Raw genomic sequence first — 16,161 nt, 5'->3', positions numbered from 1 at the left:
TCTGCTGAGTATTAACTGAGTGAAAGCTGCTTATTCTTGCGAATAAGCTAATATTATTACAAGAAATGACAGTATAAGGGGTTGACAAGGGGTTCGTGAACTTACGTCACTCACTGCCCGAATCATCCACTTCTGAGCCAAAAATATCCTTTTAGAAAGGGAAGATATACCACCATATGACATAAGCGAATGAAAATAAGCAAAGTAGACTAATTCTCATGTTGAACACTCACTTACTTCAGATACCACTCGAATAGTGAAAATGTCAGCATAACGTCTTTGAACAAGATCCTGAATGTGGGCTTTCCACAACAGTTTACTATCTATCTGAACACCTAGAAATTTGAACTGTTCTGTTTCACTAATCATATGCCCATTCTGTGAAATTAAAATGTCAGGTTTTGTTAAACTGTGTGTTAGCAACTGTAAAAACTGAGTCTTAATGTTATATTGTTATTACTATAATAAAAACAATAATCATAGTGTAGGTGGTAATAAGTAGAGCAGCATCTTTAAAAGTTTTTTGGTGTATGGATGGATGAGGATCGAAATTTTTAAAAAATGTGGCTTTCTAAACAACTATTTTCAACAACTTATCCACTCTTATCACAATGACTGCCTGAAAAAATACCAATAAGTTAATATATTTTATATTCACCTGAACATCTCAAATACTTCATTCTTAACACCTGGAACATTTCTACATTGCATCTAAAGTGCATCTCAAAATTTAAGAAAACAAACCAAATGTTACATGCTGCTTCTCCCATCTCTTTTTTTGGTCAATATATGAGTCTCTTCAAAATGTAATTCTATTTTAATGGAAATTATCTTTTTATTGGTGAGAAATTTTGATATGCAAGATTTAGTAACTTCATTTTTTTTCCTTTCAACCTGTATATTTTGCAGGAAAATCAGTCCTGTCTCTTACACTTTTCACACAATAAAACTGGGAACAGAAATCAATGAAACAGTGAAACTAGGAAGTATCTGTGAAATACAGTGTTTACGACTTGCAGAGGGGCACAGGTTAGTTTTGACATTTTGTTACTTCATCAATAAACTCAATCTTTTTGCTTCTCTTGTATTACATACAAGGACAGGTTGAAAAGTTCTCAGCCTGTCACTGTGATAGCACCAACAGCACAGAAATTTTGCATCTATTATGTTGGTACATGTTGAGTAACAAAACAGGTAATGTATAAAATAGTTTTAGAAAATAGTTTTGGTTGTAAAGCTTTTTGACATCAGGCATGTAGTGTGTATTTCATGGAAATGACTAAATTAGAACACTGAGTTACCATCAAATTCCTTATTTTGGACAATTAATTGCCATCAGAAATTCATCTGAAGTTAGTGAAGGTACATACATACAAGGATGCATCTCATTTTTCAACAATTAAGATATGGTTTATTGAATTCAATCATGCTGTACTTCTCTTGAACAAGATACACATGAAGGATGTTCTAATATTGCACACAGATATGAAAGTACTGTCAAATTACACAGTATGGTATTGTATGATCAGTGATTAAAAGGTTCATGAAATAGATGCTGCCAAAGACATATCAGAAGAAAGAGTACAGTACATTTTACACGAAGACATAAGTTTGAAAAATCTTTGTGCAAATTGGGTGCTGGAGTTCTTGAATTATGAGCTATAGCAAATGTGGAAACAAATTTCTCAATAATGTTTGGACTCCTTTAAATAGATTCCAACTACATTTTTGCACCAATCTGTTACAGACACTGGCACAGCACTTAACGCCAAAAATAAAACAATAACCAAAGAAATGGGTGGAAGATGGTGGCGCTACAGCAAAAGGGGCAAATATAATTTTATGTTGATCGTGTTAGGACAGCAACCAGCCACAAATTTACTTTGAGTTCCTTTATTCAAAGGAAACCGTTACCGGTTTCGAATCGTTGCGATTCATCATCAGATGGTTTACATGCTTTCTTTCTACATTTGGTACGTTTTTTACAGATTAATTGTCCTAAAATATAAATAATTTAATTATTAATTAATAAATTATTTTTATTTATATTTTAGGACAATTAATCTGTAAAAAACGTACCAAATGTAGAAAGAAAGCGTGTAAACCGTCTGATGATGAATCGCAACGATTCGAAACCGGTAACGGTTTCCTTTGAATAAAGGAACTCAAAGTAAATTTGTGGCTGGTTGCTGTCCTAACACGATCAACATTTGTCTTCAAAAACAGCCATGGTCTCCAACATGTCATTATATGACAAAATTGCATAATTTCATGTGCCAGAAAGGTTGTAGTTATTGTTTCCTGGAATACAAAAGGGATTATTCTAATAAGTTTATTTGCAAAGGAAGGAAAAAAACAACAAATGATTACCTAATGGATGACAAACACCATGAGAAGAGATCTGGACTGGTGAAGACAAAATAAGAGGAAACAATCTGCCATAGAGACAACACACCTGCCTGTAAATGTGAAACTCAAACAATGGAAAGTCCAAAATGGAATGTGATAATATTACGAAAAGGGTAGTTGCTACTCACAATACAGCGGAGATGCTGAGTTGCAGATAGGCATAACAAAGAGACCGCCAGCTGGTAAGCTTTTGGCCACACGGCCTTCATCAGAAACAAACAATGTACACACACACACACACACACACACACACACACACACACACACACAAGACCACAGTTTCTGGCTGCTAAGACCAGACTGAAGGATTTGAAGTACCTACTGTTGGGAGGTTCATATTATTCACCAGATGTGACATCCCCTATCTCACATACATTCTCATTTCTAAAGAAATTTATTGTTGGAAAATATTTTGAGTCCAATGAAGATGTTATGGCAACTGTAGATGACTTTTTATTTATTTTTTTATTTATTTATTTTTTCATAAGGATTACACTTGAGGGTTTGAATTAAGTCAAAAGAAAAGTATTTAACATATTTCATTGTCCTGAATGGGAAGTATACTGAAAAGCAGATGCATTTTTACTTAAAAACAGTAGTTCAATGAAATGCTAACAATCTGCTACCTTTCTTAGTATATGGACTGAATGAAGTGGTCATATTTAAACAACTCATGTTACACAAACAACCATCTGATTCATAAGGAACAGAGATTTAAATATTTTCAATGTTACTAGTTCAATGTAAACAACTCTGTCCCACCCCTCCCCCTCTCAAAGAGAAAGAGAGAGAGATTGTTGCATGTGTTTCCTATTATGTTGTAATGCATTAGGTAATGAGAAGAATGACCATAATAACTGCTGGGTCTTGGGGGAATTAATTTGGCATGCAACCAATGCTCTTCTTCTTCTTATTATTCTCCTCCTCCCCCTCCTCCATCTTTTTCTTCTCCTGTTTAGTATGGGATCTATTTGTTTGTGATTTGGCAAATGTTTTGTTATTATTTAATTTTATGTTCGCATACCCTTCCTGATGCTACTGATGTCAAGGGAGAACAGTAACACAGTAACATGCATTATCTGTCCGTGAATCAAGAACACTTTGTCCTGTTTGCTATCATATTTTAACTGTTTGTGTATCATATCCTCTGATGTAGAATTTGGAGACCAGCCCAGCCTTTGCCTACAAAAGTGTGGGAAACCACCAAGAGACCACACACTCAGGCCAGTCAGTTTACCAGCCCCCACTTGTTAATCATACCATCCACCAATTAAACATTAATGCCATCCACATCATATACTGTGTGACTCATTACTCTATGAAACCTTATCCAACTGCTCCACTGACAAATTAAAATATTGTTCACACTCTCCAAGCAAATGTCACACATTTATTCTTGTAATAAGTGCCTTCTGACCAGCAGCTAAAAACCAAATGTTCTCTGATATCCAAACTGATATATTACTGATGGGTCGTTCTATCTCTGACATCAGTAACTGAGATGTAACAAGAGCCTCTGCAATAAGTGAAATGCATGTCAGACAATTGGTTTACAGCTTTGGTGGCCAGTGACAATGGTAGCTATGTGCATGTGAGTTGTGGTTGTGTGGATGTGTCTGGGGTTTTCTACTTCTGGAAATGAAATTTGTCCAAAAACTGAATATCTGTAACATTCTTTTTATTGTGCCTGTGTGTGACTTAATGGGTCCTCTATGTGGTGAGTAGCAATCTATCCTTTTCACATAGTTGTTAATTAGTTTATACAGTGTGTTTTAGGTTTCAGCAATTCTATATGTTTATTTCTTTGACATACAAGAAAGATGATAAGATTAATGGTTCCTTAATGTCTCCATCCTGCAATAATTTCAGTAGCAGTGGACTTGGACTCGTTTATCTCCTATGTAATCTTTCTCATGGAATGATCAAACCTACGGCTTCGGCAGTAATTAACTTATGTGAATGTGTGGTGTCTGTCCTTGTGGACATGTTCAAAAGAACAGACACAATGCAAAATCTGCAGCTATGATGCCTTCATTTACATAATAAGTAATTACCTTCTCATAGTTGGTGTTGACAGTGAATAACATTTATGGTGGACATCACAGTCCCCTTTGACTGTAAAATTATTTATTTAAAAAATCCACTATTGCAATTTCACCCATGTGGCCATTATCAAGTACATTACTGTACACTTTTTCAATACTCCATTTGATAATGGCCACATGGCCAAAATTGCAATAGTGCATTTTATAAATAAATAATTCTACAGTTAAAGGTGATCATGATATACTTTAAAAATTCCACAGTAATATGCCATTTAAACTGACCCATTCTGAAAGAAAACACATGTGAAATGTTGATGCAATGCAACTCCCTTACACCCATGGAATTTTTCCAGTAGTTTGTCAGGACAGTTTTGGCTGCATGGTGCATAGTTATTTAAAAGCACAAATATAAGCAACATGATGTGCATGGCTTACCACTTGCTGCTGGAACTGTTGAGTCTGTTGCTGTGAAGGATGTGGTTGTCCTGGTCCCTGGGCTGCACCAGGGCCACCTGGGGTCCGGCCATATGGAGGAGCTGGTTGTCCCTGTGCTTGGGCCTGCTGTGCCATTGGGCCACCCATAGTTGTCATTGTCACATTTGGAGCCTGTAAGAACGAATAAAAATAATTTCTTTTTTTAAATCCATAGCTATCAAAAAATATAAGGGACTGATTCTTCATCAATACAAAAAAATAAAACAAGTTAAAGTGTTACTAACCACAGAGAGGAGCAGATAGACACAAAAAAAGAATGCTAGAAATATTAGTCCGGCTTTAATACCTGGTGACATTGGCCCTGAAAGTGAGAGCCGCTTTTGTGTGTTTGTGTGTGTGTGTGTGTGTGTGTGTGTGTGTGTTCTACTTCTGAAGAAGGACTTTAAAAGCTGAAATATTTCTTGCATTCTTTTTCATTGTCCCTTTCTTTGACACAAAGCCACCCACATTTGGTGAGCAGCAATCTCTCCTTTCCAAACTGTTGTCATTCCATCTTGGACTTTCTATTATTTAAATTATCAGATTAAATGAATTATGATAAACTTCAATATTATGACAAGTATAGATTGCTACTCGCTATATAGCACAGGTGTTGAGTTGCAGACAGGTACAACAGAAAGACTACTAAACAAGAAAACTTTCAGCTAGAAGCCTTCATTAGAATTAGACAACACACACACACACATATTCATGTAAACAGAGATCACACACACATTATGTGTGTGAGCTGCATTTGCCTGAATATGTGTGTGTATGTTGTTTAATTCAGGAGAGATCCTTCTCGCTGAAAGCTTACATGTTTGGTAGTTTTTTTGTGGCTCCTGTTGCTACTCATCTCCGCTATATGGTGAGTAGCAATGTATCCTTTTCATAATACTGTCATTCTTCCATCCTGAATTGTCTGAAAGATTGGCTGTTAAAGAAAAGTCATTTTTAAAGATGCTCATTGTTGCTCAAGACCACTTTTGTTCACAGTAAGTAATTATCTGTCTTCATTGATATTTGGTTTTCATACTGTCCATACTGCAAGTTCCTTTCCCACTGAGGGATGTGGTTCAGTGGTTAAAGCATATTCACGAGTTTGTTAGTTGACACCGTTTTTATTTTTCACATTTAAACTTTTTTCGTTTGCTTATGGACCCCACGTCACCTTTTCTCCCTACTTCTCTAAATATCCCTCACTGCACTACTCTCTTCATTCTTCCCTTTCAAAAAAGATGCGCACTATTTCTGACTAAACTGATCTCCATTTATCTTTGAGCTATGAATTCTCCACAATTTTCTTTTCAATTTTCCATAATTTCAAACTGCTTAGGCCATGTAACTCTGCACCAGCCCAGAAAGATGTGACCTCCTCTCACCTCAGAAAAAATATTTAATGATTATTTAAAATTTCTTTTGACTTTTCTTGTATCATTTTTACCCTCCCTCTTTCTGATGCAAGCTACTCAGAAGTCACTAGATTATGCCAACCATGATGAAGAACTTTTGAAACAATTCATAATGGGTGACGAATCATGGATTTATGAATCTGCAGTATTGCTCTCACAAAAAATCCTTTTTTAGCTACACTGCATAAAGGTTGAAAAGAAACACTGAAGAACAAAACAAATTTCCTCAAAAACAATATCATAGTCAAGAGTGAGTTGCATAGTGACCTATGCATTTTAGAACCCATACCTCCTTTCTGTGATATCTGCTGGTTAATTACACCAGATTTCCATATGGCTCGGCACTCAGAAAAGTGGCTGAACCTTCCCTACTTTGCAGCAGAGGAATAGACTTAACCTGCTGTCTACAGCTGCAATGGGTACTCCTCAGGAGTCACTTGATTAAGCCAACAATGATGAACTTTTGAAGCATTTCATAACAGGTGATAAAATATGGATTTATGAATCTGGAGCTTGTTACCATGGACTCAGGGAATCTGATTGGATGAGGAGTTTTCACATCTGATCACATGTGATAAGCTCTGATACCATATGTATTGTTTAATGTTAAGTACAGTGCATTCATCAGATAGGTGAATACTAAGACCATAGTCAGTTGAACTGATCTATCTCCAAATTATAGCAATTACTTAAAATATCATAAAATTTTATCTTAAACACTGAGCGTGATATGCAGAAAAAAATCTACACTCCAGAAAATCTAAAGTGACCCTGTATCTTATCAATAAGGAACTTTGATATTTGCCAGCCCGTTTGGTCAGATGGTTCTTTACTAGAGTCCCAAATGGGCTTGGGTGATCTGCAGATATGCTAGATGCCAGTAGAGGTTTAACAGTAGCTCCCTTGCCCTTTGCATACAGGTTACATGTGGAGCTAGTTCAATAAGGCTCAGTAAGAGATCTGATGTCTTCATCATTCAACTGATCCCAGCATTTTAAGGTACGGAGAACACACTGACTGCAATTTAACACAGCTATAAGCTTCAAGGGGTATGTGATTTGGTGCAGTAAATGAAGCATGAAAATAAGCCTGTTTGTGCAGAGTTAATAGTAATGTGTAACATCTTACAACTGAAGGCAGACAATGATACACACACAGAATAACCAGCAAAAGCCAAAGCATCTAAAGAATGGAAGATAACACAAATCAAAGAAAAACAGTGTTGCTTCTTTAAGATAACATTAATGCTGTACCATTAACACCCTCCCGCTTTTGTTAATTATCAGTGTTACAACAACAAATTCTTAGCTCTAAGTAAGTCCTAACAAGGCTCTAAATTTTTCAAATTTTATTTTGACCTTGCGGCTTTGTTAGAACATCAGCTTGTTGGCCATTTGTGTTAATGTGCTTTAAAATAATTTTCTTAGTAAAAACTTTCTCTCTCACAAATAAAATTTTTGCATCTATAAGCTTTAGTTTATGACAGAACTGTGGGTTCTTGCAAAGGCTTATTACTGGCATATTGTCTTCATAAAGTACAACAGCTCTTTGACTGCCAGAAAGACTATGATACAAATTGCTGAGCCAAAGGCTTCACTAGTTACCATGCTTAAGGCTACAAATTCAGATTCTGTTGATGACAGAGACACTGTGGGTTGCTTATTAGATGCCCATGAAACACTACAACCCAAAACTTTGGAAAGATAGCCACTTGTGGACTTCCTGTCTACTCTGTCACCAGCCCAATCAGAGTCTACATAACCAATAATAGGATCAGTACACTTTTCTTCCCTAGCATATGACAGACTCAGTTTTACGGTTCACTTAATGTAATGCAAGACACGTTTCAAAACATTCCATAAAACCAGGCTTGCACATGATTGGTACCTGCTTAGAACACATATAACTACACAAGTATCTGGTGTGGAGCCTAGTACCTGCTTAGAACGCATATAACTACACAAGCATCTGGTGTGGAGCCTAACACAGCATAAATCAGTGACCCTATTAATTTTCTACACCTTATTCTCAATGTCTTCATCTTCAGGTTTTTCTCTTTTTAATAAACTGTGACCAAAATTTTCCTCCATGGAGTTTAAACAGAATTACATTCAAACGTATCAAAAGCTTTCAACACTTTTTCAAGATATGTATTTTGGCAAATAGTAATAGTACCTTCCCTTAAATTGTGAACAATATTCAGTCCCAAACAGTTACTAATCATGCCCAAATCTTTCATTTTAAAGTTATCACTGAACAACAGCTTTAAATTGTCAATTTCACTCTGGGAAGTTGAAGCTATCAGCTGATCGTCAATGTAGACAAGTATGTATGCTTTATGGTGATTTTCTGTTTTAACATCCAAGTAATACTCAAAACCAGTTCTTACAAATCCTACGCCAGTTATTACTGTGTGAAATTTAAACATTCCAATTTTTGGGTGAGTCCTTTAAATCATACAGGGCCTTTTTAAGTTCACAAACTTTAACATTCATTTTACTGCAACATCCAGTAGGTAGTTTCCAGAATGAGATTTTCACTCTGCAGCGGAGTGTGCGCTGATATGAAACTTCCTGGCAGTTTCATCCAGTAGGTAGATTAACAAAAAAGTCTCCAACTACCTCTCTACAGACAAATGCACTACAAACATCCAGTTGATAGATGGGAAAGTTATTCTCATTACAAAAAAACCAGAAAAGGCCTCACTGAAGTTAGTTTCATACTGGAAGCTTCGATGGAAACCTTTTGCCACAAGATGAGCTTTATAAGAAACAACATTACCTTTTTCATCCCTTTTTTGCCTAAAAACCCACTTTGTGTCAATAACATCACACTCATTTGGCTTATGTACACCATTCCATGTGTTGTTTTCTTCCAGGGCTTGCAGCTCTCTTGCTATGGCATCTTTCCAGTTTTTAGCTTCACTACAAGACACTGCTTCAGCATAGGCCCTGGGGTCTTTATTATTCACTGCTGTCAACAGGCCCAGCTCATAATCCTCCAAGTAATCATGTGTTGAATTTTCCTCCTGGGTATGTCTTCTTGTCATCAAAAACTGCATCTTCCTCTGCATCCTCAAAAGACATGTGTCTGTCTTCACTGATTTCTTGTTCTTCTCCGGGCCGATTTGCATTTTGTTCCATCACTCCACTCCTCATTTCATCTTTCTGTTTCTCTGAATCTGAAGCTTTATCTATGTTCTCTTCATCACAACAAATAGTATCTGATTCTTTTACATGCAGATCAGTTTTCTTCTCCCTTCGGGTACTGCTGGTGCCAAGAAAACTACATCTCAACGCACCTCAGTCCTCTTTGTGGAAGGTATAAATATTCTGTACCATTCACATCATTATCATAACCCATAAACATACTATCTTGTTTTTGGGGTCAAGTTTCAGACTCTTTTCTTTTGATACAAGGACAGGCACACAAGTTCCAAATATTTTCAAATATGCTACGGGTAATTCTCTGCCATTGAAAGCTTCAAAAGGAATTTTATCTTCTACAGGACTTGGACCAGTTCAATTTAGTACATAAGCCACTGTGTTGACTGCTCCAGCACAGAAATGTTTGGCTATTCCTAAAATCACTGAACGAGCAGCTTCAACCAAGGTGCACATTTCCCTTTCGGCTCTACCATTTTGCTATGGTATGCACACAACACTTCTTAGATGGATTATGCCATTCTCACTCAAAAATCTACCTAAGTCAGTATTCATAAACTCCACTCCATTATCACTCAGTTTTTGTAGTGAAAGACCTAATCAAATCTTTAACTTCATTCTTCTGTTTCATTACGAATACTTTGTGATAACCAGAATAGTCATCCTTCAAAAGCAAAAAATATCTTGCTCCTCCATGCAAATGCACCTCCATGGGTCTACGGATATCTGCATGAACCAGCATGGCATTAGCTCTTGACAAACTGACAGGGAAGGGCAAGCGATGTTGTTTACCTGCCAAACATTCTTCACAGGTGAAAAACTTGTCAATGAAGCTCACTCCTTCATGTGACATAAACTCTTTCCCATGCATAATGCTCTGATCACAAAATTTTGGTTGTCGTTTTGAAACCAATATTCGTTGGTCACTTCCATTTCCAGGAAAGATATTTGAAAACACAGCATATCAGGAACAGTGGAGTGACATGCAAGCTCTTGAATTTTGTAACTTTACCAGCAATAAATACATTTATGGAACCTTACTATGAAGAAACACAAAAATCGGTGTCACTGCAGATGAATGGCAATCAAACAGCTACACAATTATTGAATCTCTTTTCAGAATCATACCTGTGAAAGTATAAATACACATACATATCAAAAGAAAGATTTATTACTGGTGTATATACACTGATGGAAAAAAAATCACAACACCAAAAAATAATTAATGTTCTACATTAATGAAACATCAGAAACACTTTTGTCTAGGTAACATATTTAAGTATGGATATAATGGAGGGAAACATTCCACGTGGGAAAAATATATCTAAAAACAAAGATGATGTGACTTACCAAACGAAAGCGCTGGCAGGTCGATAGACATACAAACAAACACAAACATACACACAAAATTCAAGCTTTCGCAACCAACGGTTGCTTCATCAGGAAAGAGGAAAGGAGAGGGAAAGACGAAAGGATGTGGATTTTAAGGGAGAGGGTAAGGAGTCATTCCAATCCCAGGAGGGGAAAGACTTACCTTAGGGGGAAAAAAGGACAGGTATACACTCGCATACACACCCATATCCAACCGCACATACACAGACACAAGCAGACATTTGTAAAGGCCATATTTAAGTGATTAACATTGCCAAATGTTGGCGCCAGGTGTCAGTTTGTGGGATAGAGTTCCTTACCTGTTGCATTTGGTTGTTCAAGAAAAGGACAGTTAATGCTATTTGGGGATGATGCTGGAGTCGTCATCTGACAATGTCCCTTATGTGCACGAGTGGAGGCAGATCTGGTAATTGAGCAGGCCAAGGCGACATGTCAACACTCTGCAGAGCATTTTGGGTTATAACAGCAGTACGTAGGTGAGTATTACCCTGTTGGGAAAAACCCCTCGAATGCTGGTCATGAATGGTGGCACAACAGGTTGAATCACCAGACTGGTGACAAATTTGCAGTCAGGGTACAGGGATAACCACAAGAGTGCTCCTGCTGTCATACAAATCACATCCCACACCATAATTTCAGGTGTAGGTCCAGTGTATCTAGCGCATAGACAGATTGGTTGGAGGACCTCCTCCTAACCAACACAGCCATAACTGGCACTGAACTTACAATAGAACACAAGACAGACCTCCACCCTGCCCTCCAACATGCTCTCGCTTGACATCACAAACGATGGTGGTTTGAGGTCAGTTTTATGCATGGTACAGGGAGTCTAGCTTGAAGCTGTTCTTGAAGTAACCCATTTGTAACAGTTCATTGTGTCACTGTCATGCCAACTGCTGCTCAAACTCTGGCAGCAGATGCAGTACAATATGCTGCAGCCACACACCAAACACAGTGGTCTTCACTCTCGGTAGTGCCATGTGGCTGTCCAGAGCCCAGTCTTCTTGCGGCCATACATTCTCACGACCACCACTGCCAGCAATCATGTACAGTGGCTATATTACTGCCAAGTCTTTCTGCAATATCACAAAAGGAACATTCAGTTTCTCGTAACCCTATTACACGACCTTGTTCAAACTCAATAAGGAGTTGATAATGGTGTCTTTGTCTCCTTAAAGGCACTGCTGACTAACATCAACTCACCATGTCCAGTCACAAAGGTAACTACCACTGATGACTATTACAGTGTGTATTTAAAAAACAGACATGATATGCATCTTCACAGTGGTGCTAACAGTGTCACTCTTAATCGACTCGCATGAAATTTAAACAGAAACCATCTTTCAGATGCAGAAACACGTCTGCCAAGTGTCATTTATGTCACACAACTCCTTCTTGGTGCTGCAATTTTTTCCCATTAGTTATTTATGCCACATTCAATGCACACAGTCCAAGAAACACAAAGACAAGTACAGCAATATAAACCATTTCAGGGGACCACACCCTGCCTATCTAACCCATGTTAATTTAGGCAAGTATATGACCCATTTCTGAAAAAAAACTATTTGATGCAGGACCTTAAAATTTTTACTATATGTTACATGGTGCTAACAGAGTCAATTGTACTAAAATCTACTTTAACCATTTTATAGCTTTTAAGAAATACTTTTTTTAAATTTATTAACAAAAAATATAAAGTTTTTTCTGCAGAAAATATTTTTTTTGTGAACTTCCTAATGGGGGAATATTAATGAATGTAGTACCAGAGGTGGCTTTTTATGTTATGCAGAGTCTCTGAAAATTTCATTCATTCATCTATGATAGTTTCTGATATAATGGGGCATATGTACTGAAAATTTTAGTCTGTGGGAAATTGACTTTAACGAAAAAACTTTTGAAATTTGTTACTTACAGTTAATTAAAAGTGTCCTGCTGCATATGATGGTCCTTCTTTGGCCTCTAGCAGGTCTTCCAGATTCTTTTTCACCTTCCTGGATGTTTGTCTTGCTTTCTTGGCCATATTAGATGCAGACCTGCCTGCATCGGTTATCCTCATTTTATCACAATGTTGCAGCCCAGTAATCATATTTTCACCAGGATTAATTCCCAACTTTTCCAGTACCCAACACTTTCCAATATTACCACAATTGAATGTAATAACAGCATCATGAACTCCTAGTTTCATTGTATGCATGCCTACAAATACAGTTTTAGGAAGGCAGTTCCAAATTATGCAGTTGAAACATTCATTTGGGTTCTGTGTCTCCCTACGGAGACATTTCCTTAGAAGGTCAGGATGAGCCAAGTGTCTGAAAAGAGGTTTAATTGCTGTAATAACAGCAGCAGGAAGAGAATGCTGATGAGAGTAAGATTCTCCAGTTGCCTGAGCCCTATTGTATTTGCACCACGAATTTTCTTCTGATGGACACAATCCATGACATGGCGTAACATCAGTAAAGGACTTATGGAAGAAAATGGCCCAAACATCTCTCTTCATTGCCTCCAGATTTTCTTTATTTCTCCTAATTGCCTGCCCATAGTATACCTGCAAGTTTTCTATTTCAGTTTTAGTTAACTGACCCTGTGCAGTCAACAATTTTCCATCATCTATTTTTTGTCCTCTCATATCAGCCTTGTTCCCAAACGTTTTTGAACATGGCCTACACATTGTATTTTGCTAATAATGGCATCTCCATGTGGCTTAGAGTTCACCACATTGTTGTATGCCTTACTGTCACCATCGCCAAAATATTTGGTGTACCATGTGCTTCCTGTTTCTACAGAGCGATGAAATATTTGTTGTACTCCATGAACTTCCTCTAAAATTAGCCACACAGTTGTGTTCTTTATGTTCATTGACTTTACAACATTTGCAATATTTAGACATTATCTCCACATCTAACACCTTACCGGTGTCTACACTCGTGGCAGTTGCTACTCCAGTCAAAGAAGTATGTCCTCTTTTCCGCCAACTTCCATCAAGTGCAACTGCAACATCTGAACATCCATCATTTTCTTACACTGCTTCCCTAGCAGCCAGTTTCATGCTTTCCTCACTGACCTCACATACAGCTTTCTCTAATATTGCAGTCAGTTTTTCAAATTTATTTGGTGGTTGATGTAAGTTCATCACTGAACAAAGTGTTCTCCATGCAGCCATGCCCTTGCCAGTGGATCGTAAGGCATAAACTAATCTAGTATTGATTTCATAAGGACCACTTGCATCTGGTTTTGAAGAACCCATAAATGAAATCACAGCTGAGCATTTAGTGCAAATTAAATCCAAAGCAATTGCTAGGCCTCTTCTCCCACTGGCACTCTCACAAATTTTCACACTCTGTGCCTCACCACACTGTCTACATTGCACAAATTTAGAAATTACATCTGATAATATTCTCAAATTTATAACAACATTACTGCACCCCTTGTCACTTACAGTAAATTCATTGTAACTCTATTGAAATGGTGAGAACTTTTTTGATGATGCACTTGTTGAATAATTACAATTAGAAACATCATTGCCAGGTGACATAACATCTTGTACAGAAAGCTTTCTAAACTAGTTTCCTCTAAATTGTCGTTTCTTGAAAATGGCTTTACGTTTCATTATCTTCAATAAACACAACAAAACACACACAAACAAGCACTGCAAATGTAAGCATAACAACTACTCGCAATCACACATGAACAAAACTGACCGTGTGTTTGAAAGCGTGTTGCTTACAAACAGCAGAAACAAAAGAATACCGACTGTTGCATTCCAAAGATAGCCAACACACTCAGGAGTAAAAAAGAAAATCCCTAACGTGCAATGTAGGTGATATAAAGATCTAAAATATATGCAGAAAAGTGGACGTGGCACATAAACACACTTGGTAGGAAAATGCTAAAAAAAATTTTTTTTCAGCAAAATCCTTTTCAGAGTACTTAAATAAAACCTTAATCTATTGAAATATGATGAAAACTGAAAATCAATTTTTTTCGACCTGAACCACGATGTGACCCCCTCAACTGTATGAAGAAAATTATAAAAGTTACAATGTATCTAACCAGACAGGCAATAGCCAATAAAATTAAGGTCACAGCTGCTAAACTCATGAAGCTAAAGAGCAACGAAATACCTTAAATTGAAGATCTCAACAAGATTAACTATGTATTGCAGAATCAAATCAAATGGTAGTACAGTTTGAACATGTGATTCGGAATTATACTATGACAAGCCTCAAACACTCCACTTACACAGCAGAGACAATAATACACATACCAGACAACCATATGATTTACATACTCCCAGTTTGTACATTTAAAAGCTTCTCTGTACAAATAGAGAGAGAGAGAGAGAGAGTATGAAAGCATTCTTGTCCAGCAGACCTAGGTCAGTTATTCACGTGCAGTCATAGGCAACAGAACTATATGACTTTTGTTTCATGATCTGGAATCTAATCCTGGGCCATGGCATGCTGCACTGCTATGGTGGTAGACTATTCCATGTAGCGGGACTTAAGAGACAGAATGATGATCAGCTGACATGCAGTTTAAGCACTACCTCGTATTATTGTTTTGAATGAGGTGGTGTGCTTTATAAAGTTATGTGCTGATTCCACATTCTGGATCTTTTATATTTATTAATTTGGGGCATGGGTCATCAATGTTAATATTTCACGAAGTACACCACTGACTGAATTTTACTTACTGCATTCCAATACTTTTATTAAATAGTACTGAACTTTTCTATGAAATCACAACTAGACATCATGGTGCAATTGCACACAATTGCTGGACAGTAATTTGCTGAGTTTATGAACCAAACCCCCTTTCCCAATTCCTGACATAAAATAACAAAGCTAAATAACATTTTTATCAGTGGTGTAAACTCACAGCACTAAGCTGGTGGTGATCTTCTTCTGAGGGAACTTGTCTGCAGACTGATTCCCAACTCTGCATCCATAATAGCACTTTGTGATAAAAGGATCCCAGTAGCTAGAGGGGAGACAACAGGAGGCCCTTTATAATGAAGCAAAACATGATTACTGAGTAATGTCATACACCTGGGGAGATACAAAAGGACCTTTAAGATGATATATGCACAGAAACGAATCTTGTACAGCCACCTCCAATAGTGCCAAACTGCTTAGAGGGGAGCTCCCTGCTTCTCTGTTATTGCAGAGCAGCATTGCTCATTCCAGCACAAGACAGGCTTTCTTCTACAATGTTCCAAAGTTTTCAGTGTTGATGGCTTGGCAACCTAGTGGAGTAAACTTTCAA

The 16,161-nt window shown here is 37.3% G+C and overlaps 1 protein-coding gene across 1 annotated transcript in view; it reads right to left on the bottom strand.

Moving 5' to 3' along the window:
- The window catches only part of LOC124595444 (mediator of RNA polymerase II transcription subunit 12), a 371,808-nt gene that overhangs the window by 8,635 nt on the left and 347,012 nt on the right, over positions 1-16,161 (bottom strand). The window contains exon 40 of the mRNA XM_047134188.1: positions 4,890-5,060. Within this exon, the coding sequence (XP_046990144.1) occupies positions 4,890-5,060 (171 nt within the window). The remainder of the gene's footprint in view (positions 1-4,889; positions 5,061-16,161) is intronic.

Source organism: Schistocerca americana, chromosome 2 (assembly GCF_021461395.2).
Source record: "Schistocerca americana isolate TAMUIC-IGC-003095 chromosome 2, iqSchAmer2.1, whole genome shotgun sequence".
NCBI classification, from domain to species: domain Eukaryota; kingdom Metazoa; phylum Arthropoda; class Insecta; order Orthoptera; family Acrididae; genus Schistocerca; species Schistocerca americana.
This window is presented reverse-complemented; position numbering and strand designations above follow the sequence as displayed.